Here is a 14,896-nt window from a genome sequence, read left to right on the forward strand (position 1 = left end):
TAAAAATTAGCCCCACTGAGTACAGAACGGCTTTCTATCAAGCAAGCAGCCTAGGTTACAGATATGCAGTGTCCAACGCGGGTTAGAATCTGTTTTGGAACCGGTTTTGGAACCGGTGCTCTGAGAAGGAAGGGTTGCACAAAGGCGCAAACTCCCCGCCAATTCCCAAAGTAACTTAGACTTCTCTGAGGATACCCGGCCTTCATTCCAATGTCCAGGCCCGCACCGAAAGCTCCCATTTATACACAACCCCCACGGCCAAATTCAAAAGAAGCCTGCAGAAAGAGGGGTTGCAAACCCTTCAAGTTCAATTTAGGGAGCGAAGGGTTTGCCGGGGAATAAGGTTTTAAAATGTAGGCACCACCATTTACAGATTCCATGCATGCTTCTTTTATTTGTCGTTTTCCTATTGCGCCCTCGCTCTCCTAAGAGATGGCAGAGCTGCATAGAACAATACATTCCTACTTAAAAACAATAAAAATCATTTAAAACCTCGAACAGATCCTCATTAATAAAAATAGAAGCAGATAAGCAAGGAAACACGCTCGGCAAGGGTCGGGATTACTCTGAAGAAACTGTCCTGCGTATAACCCTGGGCATTCTTACACTGGGAGTGAAGCCCCCTCTAACTTCCTTCCCAGGAAACAAGCAAAGGAATGTCTAGAATAGTTAAAGTAAATCGGAATGAATTCAGGAGGAAGCGCGCAGAGGATCAGGCTGGCCAGGGACAATCCGGGCGGAAGGGCAGCGGGGAGCCCGCGAGGCGGACTGAATACAGCCTTGCAAGAGCCGCGGTGTCGCACCCAGAGCAGCGCTAGCCGCCTGGCAGCAGATCATAGAATTATGGACATGGAAGAGTCCCAAAGGGTCATCTATCCCAACCCCTTACAATGCGATAGATGGTGGGAGCCTCCACGTGCTCCGAAGAGGTGGATCGGGTCCAGCGCGTCAGCAGAGACTCAGGACTCAACTTTCCTCCCTCGGAACAGATCGTGCCGATCTCCCTCCGAGTGTTGTGTGATGACATCTACCTGCATATGTCTGCATGTTGTGGAAGCTTGGGAACGGGCTTTTTCATTCCTTTCTGCAAAGGCCGCTCTCTCCCCTAACATTCTTTTCTCTTTCCTATCAGCCAGTGAAGCCATTTTAAGTCGAGTGACATCCCCCCGTGGATTCCACTGGGGCATCCTTCTCGTGAGCAGGAAAGATCCCGGCCGAATGCAAGGGAGCGTTGTTAAGTGGTAGACCAGGAGGAGTCTTTGGCTCGGGGTCCTAGATCTCTCCTGCCCCTTCCTCTCAGTTTTTACAAACTTAAAAAAAGAAGGTTTTTCTTAAAGGACGGCTGAGTGCTTTGCAAAACACCATGCGGGTCCGGCCCCAAACACCCTCATCTTAATTTACTCAAAGGCATATATACTTTTAAAATTATCCTATGCAAACGCTGTGCACATGTATATTATTGGCCGGTGCCAAGTATTGAGCAGGGTCCATCGTGCAAAGCTTATCTAAAGGTTGTTGCTTTTCTGCACACTTCGATCTTTACCACATCTCTTGTGGCCGACACACACACACACACACACACACACACACACACACACACACAAACACACACGTGTAGGGGAAAGAGTAGGGCACTCCCCGTCAGCGAGGGGAGCCTTACAGAGTCGGCTTAACTATGACTAATCAGAAATAAGTCCTATTAAATTCAATGGGGTTAACTTTCAGGTAAACGGGGTTAAGATTGCAGCCTTAAATGACTATTCCACAGTCACGCACTTCCGAAGGACTTGGATGGATGAATCAGCCTTCCAGGTTCAGGATCCGGCGGGGGACTTTCCTTTTTGGTAGAGACTGAAGGACTACAGATTCTCCGGGCTTCCTCAGTCAGCGGAATCGTTCCTTCCTTTAAAAAACCAGCAAGCAGCCTTCTGAGCTGTGAAATTCCCCTCCACTCCCCAGTTAGTTTTGCTCGCGGTCCTGTCAGCCTATTTTCCTAATCTTATACATGCAAAACTGGACTGAGATCAAAAGTTTGCAGGTAGCCCTGACGGTGTCCTAACCGGGGGGATGGGGAGTTCCCAAATATTACAGCCTGATAAAACTGTCATAAGGACAGCATTAAACGTCACAGAATAGTTAAAAAAAAAAAAGAAGTCTGGAAAACTGGAAACCTTGCCCGCTGCTCAGCTGAAAAGGATGGGGCTTGCTATCAAGTAGCTGCGTTTAGGATCCCTGGTGAAGAAAAGGCCGCTTGGCAAACGAACAAAGCAAAAGGTCTGAAAGAGGCGGGCCCTCCCATAGCAGCAACAGAGTGACAATTAAAAGAATCGAACAGGGATCACTGAAAATGAGAGTCTGCCCCTAAATAGGATAATTATGAAGGGGGCATTCACATCTCTGCAGATTTGCTTGGAAGTAAGCCCTCGTCATCCTCGCAGAATTTGCCTCCAAATAAGGCTGAAATTCTTAAGCCTAATCACCAGGAAGTCAGTCCCCACTGAACCACGCTGGAATTGACTTCAGAGTAGCCATGCTAAGGATCAGGCTGCTGTTGTAAGCGAGCTTAAGAATAGCACCGTGCTCGTGTCAAGAAGGAGGCATTCCCCCCAAATGACCTCGCTCTCCGAAATTAAAAAGAACAGCGCGAGCATCTGATATTTCTTCGCACTCGCAGACTTCTCCCGCCCGCCTCTGATCTCTATCATCTCTGCCTTCCGCGATATCGGCAAGCCGCAATTCTGCATGCATCCCTGTTCTCTTGTGAACAAAAATGTGTAAGGAAACTCATACCACTATGCATTAAAAAAGTATTTAAAGCGCCACGGGCATCTTCTTCAACGCACAAAGACGCCAGAATGGAAAGAGCATTAAAAGCGTGCAAGCAAACCATCACCCTAAGCAAGAAACGCCGGGCTTAAGCTACTTGATTAGAGTTTACAATGAGAGTTTGATGCGACCTTGCTCCAAATACGCTCTTTCTACTTTACCTTTACTTTACCTTCTTAAACTCTCTTTCTAAAGCCAGCCTCGCCAGGTAATGTGCTTCTGCAGCCATATGTCCTGGGGAGAGCGCCCTGTTGCTTTCATTGGGATATAGATCACCTGGCCAGCGCTCATAATAAGAACAATGGCTTAGCGGTAAATTCCGCCGCAATCAATGGGACTTACTTCTGACCAAACGTGGTCGAGAAGGCCAGGCTGTTAGGTACCGCAGCCCCTAAAACGCATTGACTTGGAAATAAATCCCAGTGATTTACGCAGAACTTACCTGGAAGGAAGCATCACTGATACTCCAAATAAAGGTGCTTAAGATAAGCAGCTGTGGTTATTATCATTATTTTTCAAAACAAGTAAGCCTTAACACAACTGAAGCGTGCCCAACAGAAAGTAAATTATTTCCATTGTATTTTCAGGTGACCAAAAACCGGGGCGAGCAGAGGCGGGAGAAGCCTTTTAGAGGACTGTATTTTAAAGTCTTTCTTTCCCCGGATTATGTCGTTTTTTAACGATTGGAGTGGGTGGGGGAGCGTTGCGGGGAGAAGGAATAATCTAACCAGCGACTGAGGACCTGACAATTCTACACACGACCATAAAAACCTTCCAAATGCTGTTAGCAGCCGTTCCACCAAAATCCACACGTTAATTACCAAAACGTCACTTTTTAAGGTGTGTCAGAAAGAGGATAAGCCAATTAAATTATTAAATATTTGACAAAAGGAAAATGAAACTCTAGTAAAAGAGAACAAAACCACATTTTATTGGAGACTATACAATGCTACGATATACAATAAAAGTGCTAGGTTATTCTAGAAAAGTTGGTCCCGGGGTGGCAGAATATCAAATATTTATTTGTTTACACAGACACTGAGGAAATCATTAATACCTGCCCCCTCCCCCAATTAAAAACACATTTTTTTTCTACATTAGCTCTCCCAGGGTTTAGGATTGCAACTCTGTTCGAAAAAGAAGATGATAAGAATCTAACGGAGATTCGTCTGGGTCAAAAATATTTAAAAATCACTCTTAACATCCATTGAAAAATAAAAATAAAAATATAACAATTGCATTTGGAAAAATAGTCTCCATTATTATTACTATTAACAATAATTTCGGGAAACAGTCTTGTTTTGTCCGAATAATTATAGTCTTGTATAAAATTACTCTATCTTGAGAGAACGCTTTCTATTAAAAAAAAATACATATACATATACACCTATTGTTCCCACAACTCTTCTCAAATCTCCTCCGCGTTTCAACAATCAAATCAACATGGCTACTAGATACTGTATAAAAGGCTGTTCTTGCTCAAATACAGTCTCCAAATAAGTACTACTTTGGATAGAAACATAAATCTTTGAAGAAGTGCAATATTCCCCTTAGGAAATTATAATAAAAATAATCGGTTCAGAGATCAGACTGGCAAAGAGTTAGTGCCTTACACTTGTTTAATTCCGCATCAGCAGAATTTCAAAATACAGGGATCACCCCCCAAGGCAGTTTTTCAAAGGAGTTTTTCCTCAGCTTTAGTTTGAACGTTTGGACCCCGATCCTGAATTCATTCCCTAGGAATTGAACCGGTTTTCCTCGCTCATCCCCAAATATATTTTGGAGCTAAATATTGTTGAAACTGTTTTGGGCCGAACTACCCGACCAAGTGTATCCGAGGTGTGAATTAAACTGACAAGGAACAACTGCTGAGTCTTTGGCACCTCTAAAAATACACTTGGAATTAAATTAAATTCCAAGTATGCAGTGTGCGTGATTTGGGTTTTTCTTCATCCTTTCAAAGGAATTTTCATCCGCAGTGCTATGCTTAAAATAGCCACCTCACCTGGAAAAATATTCTAGTAAAATTATTCCATTTATGGTTGGCAGATGCCATCAAATGCAATCCTATCTGATTATCATTAATCAGATGACTGTGGATTGCAAAATTATTCGTGCTTAAACCCTGCCGCAGTTAAAGGGATGTAAACGCTGGAGCATATTGTTAAATTAATTTATTTCAACGGGGTTTTCTCTGCTTTCCCCATTTGCTGGACGGCTGAAGCTCCATCTTAACTTTAATAGGATGTACTTCGCAATAAACCCAGCTGACTTTTTCTGGCTAGCGCCAGGAATTCTGCAAAAAAACGGAATTATTTTTCAGTGCTTTTGTTCAACCCGGCGGCAGAGCAGCTTATTGCTTCGTCACGTTCCCTCCCTAACTAAACAGACCTCTTCTAGTTTAGAATTCTGTCCCTAACCCACTAAGCGCTTTCCCCTCTTCTATTTTTCTCTCCCCCCCACAAAAATAAAAAATAAAAATCCCCCACCTTCACTCTCTTTAAACTCCCCGCGAGAACAATGAGACCAATACCTCGACCATAAAGAGATTTACGTACCAGTGAGCAACACTTCTAACCAACAACACTTCTAACCAAACAGTGCTTATGATGGGGATATTAATTTCAAGGAAATGCAAATAGGAAAAGAGAAACAAAAGGCAAATACTGTTCGGGCACCTTTATGTGCGCGCGCTAACCCTAGAACCCAGTGAAAAAAGAAACGCAGAACCAAAGGACCCACGGAGCTCCTGCAGCAATGAGGATGAGCGTGGAAGTCCTGGGAACTTACGCTGCCTTCACGGAGAGGATCTGTATGATTTCAGGCACCCCGGACTTGGGCGCGTGTGGTTCTGGTTTTGGCACTCAGAGTCACTGTCCCATTTCAGCAGCGGGGGGGGGGGGGATTACAAGAGGGAGAGGGAGAGAAATCCAGCATGACGATGATGATGATGAAGAAGAAGGGGATGTGGAGGACGAGGGCGCTGCTGCTTCTTCTTCTTCTTCTTCCCCTGCCTGCCGTCTCTCTTCCACCCCTCGCTCGCTCAGATGTCTATCCGGGAGTGCAAGGCGCTGTGCTTGCTCTCGTGGTCCCAGTAGGAGCAGTGCATCATGGCCAGCTCGGGCGGCTGGCGCCCGCCGCACGCGAACTGCAAGCCCGCCGGCCCGTTGGGCGAGCCCTGCGGGGAGCCGCCCCCCGCCGCCGCCGCAGCCGCCGCCGCCGCCGCCGCCACGGCCGCCGCTCCGAGCTGCTGGGCCGCCGCGGCCGCGTGGTGGTGGTGCTGGTGGTGGTGGTGGTGCGGGTGGTGGTGGTGCGCGTGGTGCGCGTGGTGCGCGTGGTGGTGGTGGTGGCCCCCCATGCCGTTGTACGAGTTCACCATGGCCGGCAGGCGGGAGTAAGGCCCGTACGCTGAGGCGGCGGCGCCTCCAGGCCCGGCCGCCAGGCCTACTCCCTTGACGCCGCCGCCGCCGCCTCCCGCCACCGAGCCGCCGCCGCCTCCTCCTCCGCTCCCGGCGGAGCTGCCCGCTCCCTCCGACATGGTGCAGGCGGCGTAGGCTCCCGCCTGAGGCGCCTGAGGCGGCGGGGGCGGCGGCGCGGGCTGCGCCAGGGACCAAGAGGCGGCGGCCGCGTTGAGGAAAGGCGCCTGCAGGTACTTGGCGGGCGGTGCCGTGAGGTAACCGTAGCCGGCGGCCTCGGCAGCGGCGCCGAAGAGGCTCTTGCCCGGCTGGAAGTGGCCGGCGGGCGGGCGGAAGGGCCTCTTCATGCGGCGGCGGCGGCGGTAGTTGCCCTTCTCGAACATGTCCTCGCAGGCCGGGTCGAGCGTCCAGTAGTTGCCTTTGCGCTCCCCGCCGCCCTCTCGCGGCACCTTGATGAAGCACTCGTTGAGGCTCAGGTTGTGGCGGATGCTGTTCTGCCAGCCCTTCTTGTTCTTCTCGTAGAAGGGGAACTTGCCGATGATGTACTGGTAGATGCCCGACAGCGTCAGGCGCTTCTCGGCGCTCTCGCGGATGGCCATGGCGATCAGCGCCACGTACGAGTAAGGGGGCTTCTGAGACGGGTCGCCCTTCTCCGGAGGCGCCGACGCAGCCGAGGCGGACGCCGATCCCGCCGGGGAAGCCTTGGCAGGGGCAGCCGGACTCAGCTCGCTCTTGGCAGCCGCCGACTCGCCGCCCAGGCAGGGCTCCTTGATGGCCTGCTGCTGCTGCTGCTGCTGCAGGAGAGACACGGCGTCCTCGGGCCCCGCGGGGTCTGGGTAGCCGGTGGCCATCATGGCACCACCTGCGGCTGCTGCGATGGCTGCGCCCCTCGGAGGCGCCTTCTTCTTCTTCTTCTTCTTCAGGGGGTCTCTTGCGGATCCCGAAGGAGGCTCCCCTCGATCTCTCAGGGCGATCTGCTGGGAGCGCCTGTCCCGCCTGCCTGCTTTAAGTCCTGCCTGAGTCTGGTGGGCTTTTTGGTTCTCTCTGTCCCCCACCCACTTCTCCTCCTCCTCCTCCTCCTCCTCTTCGCTTCTGTCTCCTTTGCAAGAGGCAGCCTCTGATCAGCGGGCTCAGATATCCACTCAACTTCTGGACGAGCTCTCCTCTGATTTGTATGGGCTCCGGCGAGTTCCGCTTTCGTCAGGATCCCTTTTCTCCCATTGCACCCCCCCCCCGTCTCTCTCTCTCTGTGCCACCCCCTCCCCCGCCCGTCCCACAAGCCTGGGAGCCAGCTGGGCACGGGCGAGTTCATGGCGAAGTCAAACCGCGCAAGTCCACCCCAGCGAGGAATCCGGAGGCTGGAGCCCCCTGGGGGTCCCAGAGCAGAGGGAAGGATGGGGGTGGGAAGAGGCGAGGGCAAGAATCCACGGCAGGAGAAAAAGAAAGAAGCTGCGTCTCTGCGACTCCTGCACGAGGCAGCTTAGGAGCAAAACAAGTGAGGAGAAGAGGGGGGGGGGTTGGTGTTGGGGAAAACATTTCTCTTCTTTCCACGCTGCAAAGAGATTGCAAATTTGCAAGGGCGATCTGTCGACTGGGGGAGGTAGGGGCTCCTCAGTGAGCCGGGATGGATGGCTGGCTGGGGGCCGCTGACGGAAGCCACCATCTCAGGGATGTCCAGCGAGGTTGCTCTGGAAAACTTAGGCTGGGAACGCGAGGCAGTTTTGAAGGATCTCGGCTTGGAAAGGTGACAACGTCTTGCTGCAACGCCTGTTTTCCAAAGAAGTGTTGCTGTTATTGTCACCTTGTTTGAGAGTACAAAGTTGCACGCCCTGCTCATATATTTTAAGGAAGCTAATACATAGAAGGGGTGTCAAAATCCTCTCCCTCTCTTTCTGCCTATCTATCTTGTCCATCTAGAGACAGAACGAGCCGCGTGATTTCTACTTAGAATCGAGTTCGGGCGCCCTTCCCACTTGACACATCAAAATATAAATATCCCACGCATATTGGGGCTCTGTCCTTGCAACCTTTTAGTTCACCTTAGGCGTGCACAAAAGCAAACAAGCCCTCTAACAGCTCGCTTCGCTGCCGGCTCCGGACAAGATGTTTTTCAAAAACATGTCATTCAGGTATCACTTGTTTGTTTCTAGATTTCAGAGACATCCTCCAGGTCTGGGGGGGGGGGGGAGGCAGCGAGACAAATAAATAAATCAGCGAATGAATGAGGAGGGTGGGGAGCTGGGGAAAGGAAGAGCTCGAGGAGGCTGCTGTTTCCCCGGGTTAATTGGTGCCTAGGAAAGGGCCTCCTCCTCGAGCTCTCCTTCAGGTGCTCCAGTGCCTTCGGGCAAATCCCACGCACAGGCCGGCCTTGAAGCCTCGATCTCTGCGAGGCCTTGGACCGAAGCCTAGCAACCGAGTTAGCTACCCGGCCTTCGATTTTCTGATGTTTCTCCAATAGAGATGGTTCACTTCCACGTTCCCGTGACCTGTAAACAACTGCTCATCTTGTTCTCAACAGCCACGGGCCTGTGAGGATCCTTTTACTGTCCTTCTTTGCCATTCATTTCGTATGGCCACTTGGAACCATCAGGTCTTGCATTTCCGCTTCGAATGTACATAATTTCATTCATTCTGGGCATGACAGTCCTCACCGCCCTCACTTCCAGACGAGAAAGGGGCTCTGTCAACGCAGTTCTTGCGCACTCTGTAATTTTCTCTCCTGGAAAGGGCTCTTGTGACTCTGTTCAGCCATTCAGCTGCGGGGTTTGTAGAGATTTTAACCTTGGGTGGGTAGGCCCTTGAATCAGGGTAACTTGCCCGCCATGGTTTATGTAGCCTGTTCGGAAATTATGCACGCTTGATTCTGGGGAGTGGAGAATAGAGCTAAATACAATGGGAAATATCACCACGCTGGTTCTGCCTCCGTATATAATATTTGTAAAAGAAGAAGAAAAACCCATTGGTGTCAATTGGTCTCAACAGTCACCTAACTGATCTCTTTCGTGTGTGTGTGTGTGTGTGTGTGTAATTTATGATTATTTTATTGCTTTCACACAACTGGATTTCTTTGTAACTGTACCTAATGCTTTTTTTAAAAAAAAAATTGGAATGTTTGACAATTAGTTTCTAATAAACGCACATGACAATAGTTCCCTTCCCTTTGTCGGAATCAATAAAATCAGGTTTATTTGATATCTTCCTGATTTAAAATGTTAAAGACTGAGGTGACCAAATTGTGGCAGGTCACTAACAGTCCCAAACGCATTTACCTCCAAATTTCATCATTTTCACTAAAACTTTCTTTCCAAGTTAAGTGTGACTGTTTCACGCAGCTTAAAAAGTCACATGTTCAAATATATGCTGTTTCCTATTGGACGCGTAAAAAACCAAAAACAAGTTTTACGACTTGTTCAGCCATCGAAAAAGAAAAAAAGAAGCTTGCTTAGAAGGAAGCCCAAATGTATTTAATGGGATTTACTTCCAGTTAAGTAGGCTTAGGACTGAAACATTGAAACAGGAGCATATTGTCTGTACAATGTATCTCCCAACAGCAACAGGGGAAAGTGCTGCTCTCTTTTCCGTTAAGACCTGTATCTTTGTATACTTACATACGCTGATAACACTATTACAGCCTAGAAGTAAAATAAAGTCAAAAGTTTTATTGAACAGAATGAGACTGTGGTTAAAGGTCAGGAAGCCCCTGAGTCAATGTTTCAACTAAGACGAGGTACATAAAGGGACAGAAGTATTTTTTTTAAAAAAGCGCACTATTTTTGGGTTGCAACCGAGGTGCTAAGGATCTGTCTTCGTGTGCTTCTAATGGAGTGCATATTTCTATTGGAGTCATCTCTATTGGAATCCCTTCCGTTGCTTTTCTGGAGCTTGGGTGTTTAAAGTGAGCTCTCCGATTTAGGATCAGCCTCTTCCTGAAATCTTAAGCCCAGAGAAGCTGGCGGGGAAACCTCTTTCCCACGTAGGACGCCAAGCACGCACCCAAAGGCTCTGTGGATCCTGGGCGCATTTCCTGGGAAGTATGCACCGCCGAACTCAAGTGGGTCTGATTCCCGAGGGCCAGCTGGGCTGCCCCGGAGCAAACCGGCCCTAGGGTTTTGCAGCAGCCTGGCTTCCCTTTTGCTAAGCAAGCGGGCAGTCCCTGCCTCTGGATCCGACGGGGCCAGCTCCTGGCCCCCCGACGGAAACCGAGCGCTCGGCCGCCTGCTGGGATTCAGAGCCGCGGCTGCTCTTTCTTTCGGAGGCCGGTGGCGTGAGCTAGTGAGGGCCAGTTCCTTCCCCCTGACCACCCAGGCTGGCCGGGGCTGCTTCCCCCACCCCGCCCCGCTCGCAGGCATTTCCTTCCGCAGGTGTAGCGGCAGCATTGTGCTGTGTGTCATCACCTCCGCCAGACGGCAGAGCCCTCCCTTCCCAAGCCTGGAAAGGCGGCGGCGGCGGCGGCAACAGAGGCAAACGCGCTCGGCCAAAGGGTGGCTTTCTGGGGAGTCTCTCTTTCTCTCTCCTCACACGCTTCAGTGGGATCTGACAGGAAATCAGAAACTCAGGAGGAGGAGGACAGAAATGGCGAAGAAGGTGAGGGGACAGCCGTGGGTGTCTCTGCCCAGCGCGCAGGGCTGACACGGAATGCCTGGCGGGGGTCACTGTTTCGTTCAAGGAAAATCTCTCCTTGCTCCCTCTCCTTTTCCTGCACACTGGCAGCCAGCCCCTGCTTGGCAAGCCTTCCTGAGGATATTGATATTATTATTATTATTATTATTATTATTATTATTGATGATGATGGTAGGATCCATGCAGCTTAGCTTTTCCAGAAGCAATCTAGTTGTTTATAGAATAGGTTGGATCCGAAGGAAGTGACAGCGCATGTCTACTCAGGAGCAAGCCCCACTGAAGCCAATTAGACTTACTCCCAGGTCAGGGCGCAGCAAGGTCTGCAGCTGAACTCCAGACTGACAAGGCTTTCTCCGCAGGTTTCTTGGAGAACTAAGCGCCGCTTCCAGTACAATCTACTGAGCATGCCTACTGAAGAGTAAGCCACACTGAGGTCAATGGGACTTACTCCCAGGTCAGTTTATCTAGGTTGGTACCTAATTTGCTCTGGCTCCATCCAGCCTGTAAATATTAAGCGTCCAGGGATCGAGATGTTATTTCCCTGGCATTGACTTCGAGGTCACTCTTATCAGGGCTAAGGGATAACTGTATACATCAGCAGGTTTAGCATCTTCCGCATAAATAAATTTCTTGAAGAGTTGATTTGTGAAACCTTTCTCTTTGAATAGGAGGGCTCACCCCGAAAAAAGGAAAAGGGGTACAATCAGTTTTTTCTTATAGATGCCCTTAGATTCTTAGGGATGCCACTGTTCCATCCCTTTCTTTCTCCCCAAACTCAGGGCTAAAACCAGTGGCGTAGCGTGGGTTGTCAGCACCCGGGGCAAGGCAAGTAATTTGCGCCCCCTAACCTTGAGTGAGCCAGGTAGGGGCAGAGAGCTGCGAGTGCGAGCGCCCCCCCCCAAGATGTTGCGCCCGGTGCGGCCCCCCCTGCACCCCCCACGCTACGCCACTGGCTAAAACGTCATGAAATTAGAAAGGGTGTGCAATGCACAGAGACGAAGGTATATCTGCGTTCAGCCAAAGTGGATTCAGGTTCACAAGGTCCAGTTCTAAAATTCATAAGCAATCGGGAGTGGAGCTAAATTCCTGCAGAAAAGGCAGTTTAACAGCGAGTTAAGTCCCAATGACAGCAAGTTCCATCGAAGAGGATCCAACTGAGCAAACACGGTCAGGATCGCATTGCCAGGCACGGTCAGGATCGCATTGCCAGGCACAAGTTTGTATCTGGATTTTAACCTGGAACTACTGAAATCCACCCGGAGGGTTTAGTCTTGGCATCTCCAAGACAGATTACGACCTGCTTCCTATCCAAATTAAACCGACGCACCGGGATCCGAGATATAACTGGATCTAGATCCAGTCGGTCGAAATTCAACATATTCAGGGTTAAGTAGAGCGACAGGCTTAGCGGGGTTTGAAATGTAAAGTTGGGGATAAATCACAATCACATGGATATCAAAAGGACACGCCCAATAAGACTTCAGCACCTGAAAACTCCGGCTGCCGATACTACGGTTTATTGGCAATCGGGATAATATCAAGAAGGGATAAGTCTAGGGCACAGATTATAGGTTTTCCAGGGGATCATATCTTTCTTTTGACTAAACGATAGGGTTCCTATTCTCAGAAAAATAGGTTCTGCAGCAATAAACCGGGCTTTACTTCTAAGTAAACCGTTTAGGATTCGGGTTTAACTTGGAAGTAAGGCCCATACGGCGTTTTCTTCAAAGTCACAGTTTAGGATCTAGGTCGCCTTGGCGCAGTCTCCATCTCCGCTGAAAGGAATAGCCAGTCTTCCGCGGGTGAATCCTTTTCTGCGCTTAAGAGGGAAGGGCAGATGAACGAAAATCATGCTGAGTTGCTCTGTTAGCTATAGAAAGCTGGAAAACCATCTTGCCTAGATGCTCCTGGGCAATTCAGGAAGTAGCCAAGGGGGAAAATCACATTCATTTCATTTTAATGACCCCGGCTCAGGAAATATTAATTGCTTTCAATCACACAGATTGACTCAGGGTGATGAGTAAAATGGTTGGCTTGGATCAGGGTATTCACAGAAACAATATTTTGAAAGGGAAGAAAACCACGGAATACAAAGCATAATAATGATAATGGTGATTATGATGTTTTCATTGGTTTTTTTTAACCGAAATATCACAACAGTTCTTTTCTTTTTCTTTTTCTTTTTTTAAAAAATGGTGCTCATTTATTGCCTTGCTTCTGTTGACTAGAAATTCAACAATTTCTAGGCCCCACCGAGTGCAGTGGGTTTTACCTCGGAGTAAATACGCGATGGTTCCCTCTGTTTAAGTAGCATTGGTCTCAGAAAGAGTTAAGCGCACAATTAATTCTTCAATTGACAGCAATGGAAAAACGACTAACTTCGGCTGGATTTTACGCCAGGGTTGCAAGGTGGTGTGCGCGTTTTAAATAAGATACTGAGGATATAATTTTTTGTTCTTGTTCTTGCAGACAAGACTCAAGAAATGCAAGGCAAAGTGAAGCGGCTACAATACCAAAAGCGTGAAGGATCCTGAAAACCTATTAAGATCAATTCCTTATTGAACGGAGGCTATTGCCCTTAAAAAAAAAATAAACACGTTTCCAGGGTTGGCTTCGAGGATAACCAGCGAATTTGGACCATTCAGATTAAATTTCTCACACATTGACGGCTACGGCACAATGGAAGTTCTTTACCATATCTCATTTCTTTCATCTCATGTTTTTGTTAAAAGATGGCATGGCGGGTTAAGTGACAGAAAACACGGACATAGTAGAAATTACCGAAAAGAACAAGCCCGCTTTGAACATCCTCAAAATTCCTCGACAGGTAAAGAAATGAAATCTTATGATGGTAATGAATTCACCTTGTGGGGAAATCAATGGTTTTTATAAACTAATTTTAAACAATTCTTTTAATTTATGAAGGTTAAGACACTGAGAGTATAACAAACAGATCGTCGACACCACTGTAACGTAATCTATATCTGAATTCAGAGGGTACAACGACAGCAACTAGCTTCGCCATTGGATCAAATAATATTTCAACCTGAGCCAAGAAGTCCCATCTTTTCCGCACTTGAACGTTTGAGTTTGTGGCTAAAGTTAGCCAGTTTTTCCCGGGCTTACCAACTCTTGCCTGGTAAGGCGAAATATACGAGAACGAAATTCAGCAGGGAAAGATTCCTTTACATTTAAATTCTTTGCTTTATTTTTTCTTAAAAGATAATTTTGTCTTATTTTTGTCTTTTAAAAATACATGCCAATCAGAGTTGACCGGTGTCTTTGTTTTATATCATCATTATCAACTGAACAGTTTCGATTCTAGGTTGAAAGAAACATATATATCTTTCTTTTTTTAACCTTTTAACACTGGTGGATGTTGTAGCTATGCCCCCCTCCCGCTCTAAACAGACGATCAGCTAGAGAAGCCGGTTCCTCTCTCTCTATTCCACGTAAAGGTTATTCTGACTCCAACGGAATAAATATGAAGGGAAGTACAGAGGTCGCCTCCCCGAAACCTACAGAGCTCTCTTCACAATGGCCCGCTTCCCCCAAGCCTCTTTTGTTTAATTTTCGGAAGCTCCTACCGAAGCCATTTGTCTCGTCCTCAAGCGGCCCGACTCGAAGAAAAACAGAATACTTCAATTTCAACTTTTGCCAGGCACACACAAGCGTGTAAACATACTTCCCTCTCTCTCTTTTTTCTTTTGGAGAGAGACTGTGAAAGGGCGGCTACAAATTACACAACACAAGATCCTCTCGGAAAATTTCAAAAGAGGTGGGTGGGAAGAAGATGAAGTTGACTGTGGTGTAACTGGATCCAGTGGCGTAGCGTGGGTTATCAGCACCCGGGGCAAGGCAAGTAATTTGCGCCCCCTAACCCGTGGATTTGCGCCCCCTAACCCGTGGATTTCCCTAACCCCCAGATGTTGCGCCCGGTGCGGCCGGCCCCCCCTGCACCCCCCACGCTACGCCACTGACTGGATCTCTTCCCCTTCCCCCACCCCCGCTCACCAAGGGAAACGTGTTTGCGG

General features: G+C 48.5%; 1 protein-coding gene and 1 long non-coding RNA gene across 2 annotated transcripts; one reads left to right on the forward strand and one right to left on the reverse strand.

Annotated features, from left to right (window-relative positions):
• Positions 1–5,841: 5,841 nt before the first annotated feature.
• FOXL2 (forkhead box L2) lies at positions 5,842–7,319 on the reverse strand. Its single transcript, XM_079978556.1, has one exon. It carries the CDS (start codon positions 7,094–7,096, stop codon positions 5,870–5,872), a length of 1,227 nt encoding a protein of 408 aa, XP_079834682.1. The 5' UTR covers positions 7,097–7,319; the 3' UTR covers positions 5,842–5,869.
• A 202-nt stretch (positions 7,320–7,521) lies between these two features.
• LOC307216098 lies at positions 7,522–14,677 on the forward strand. Its single transcript, XR_013838912.1, has 3 exons — positions 7,522–7,737; positions 11,222–11,316; positions 13,332–14,677. It is a non-coding gene; the product is annotated as an uncharacterized lncRNA (long non-coding RNA).
• The last annotated feature ends 219 nt before the right edge of the window (positions 14,678–14,896 follow it).

Source organism: Podarcis cretensis (assembly GCF_951804945.1).
Source record: "Podarcis cretensis genome assembly, chromosome: 5".
Lineage (NCBI taxonomy): Eukaryota > Metazoa > Chordata > Lepidosauria > Squamata > Lacertidae > Podarcis > Podarcis cretensis.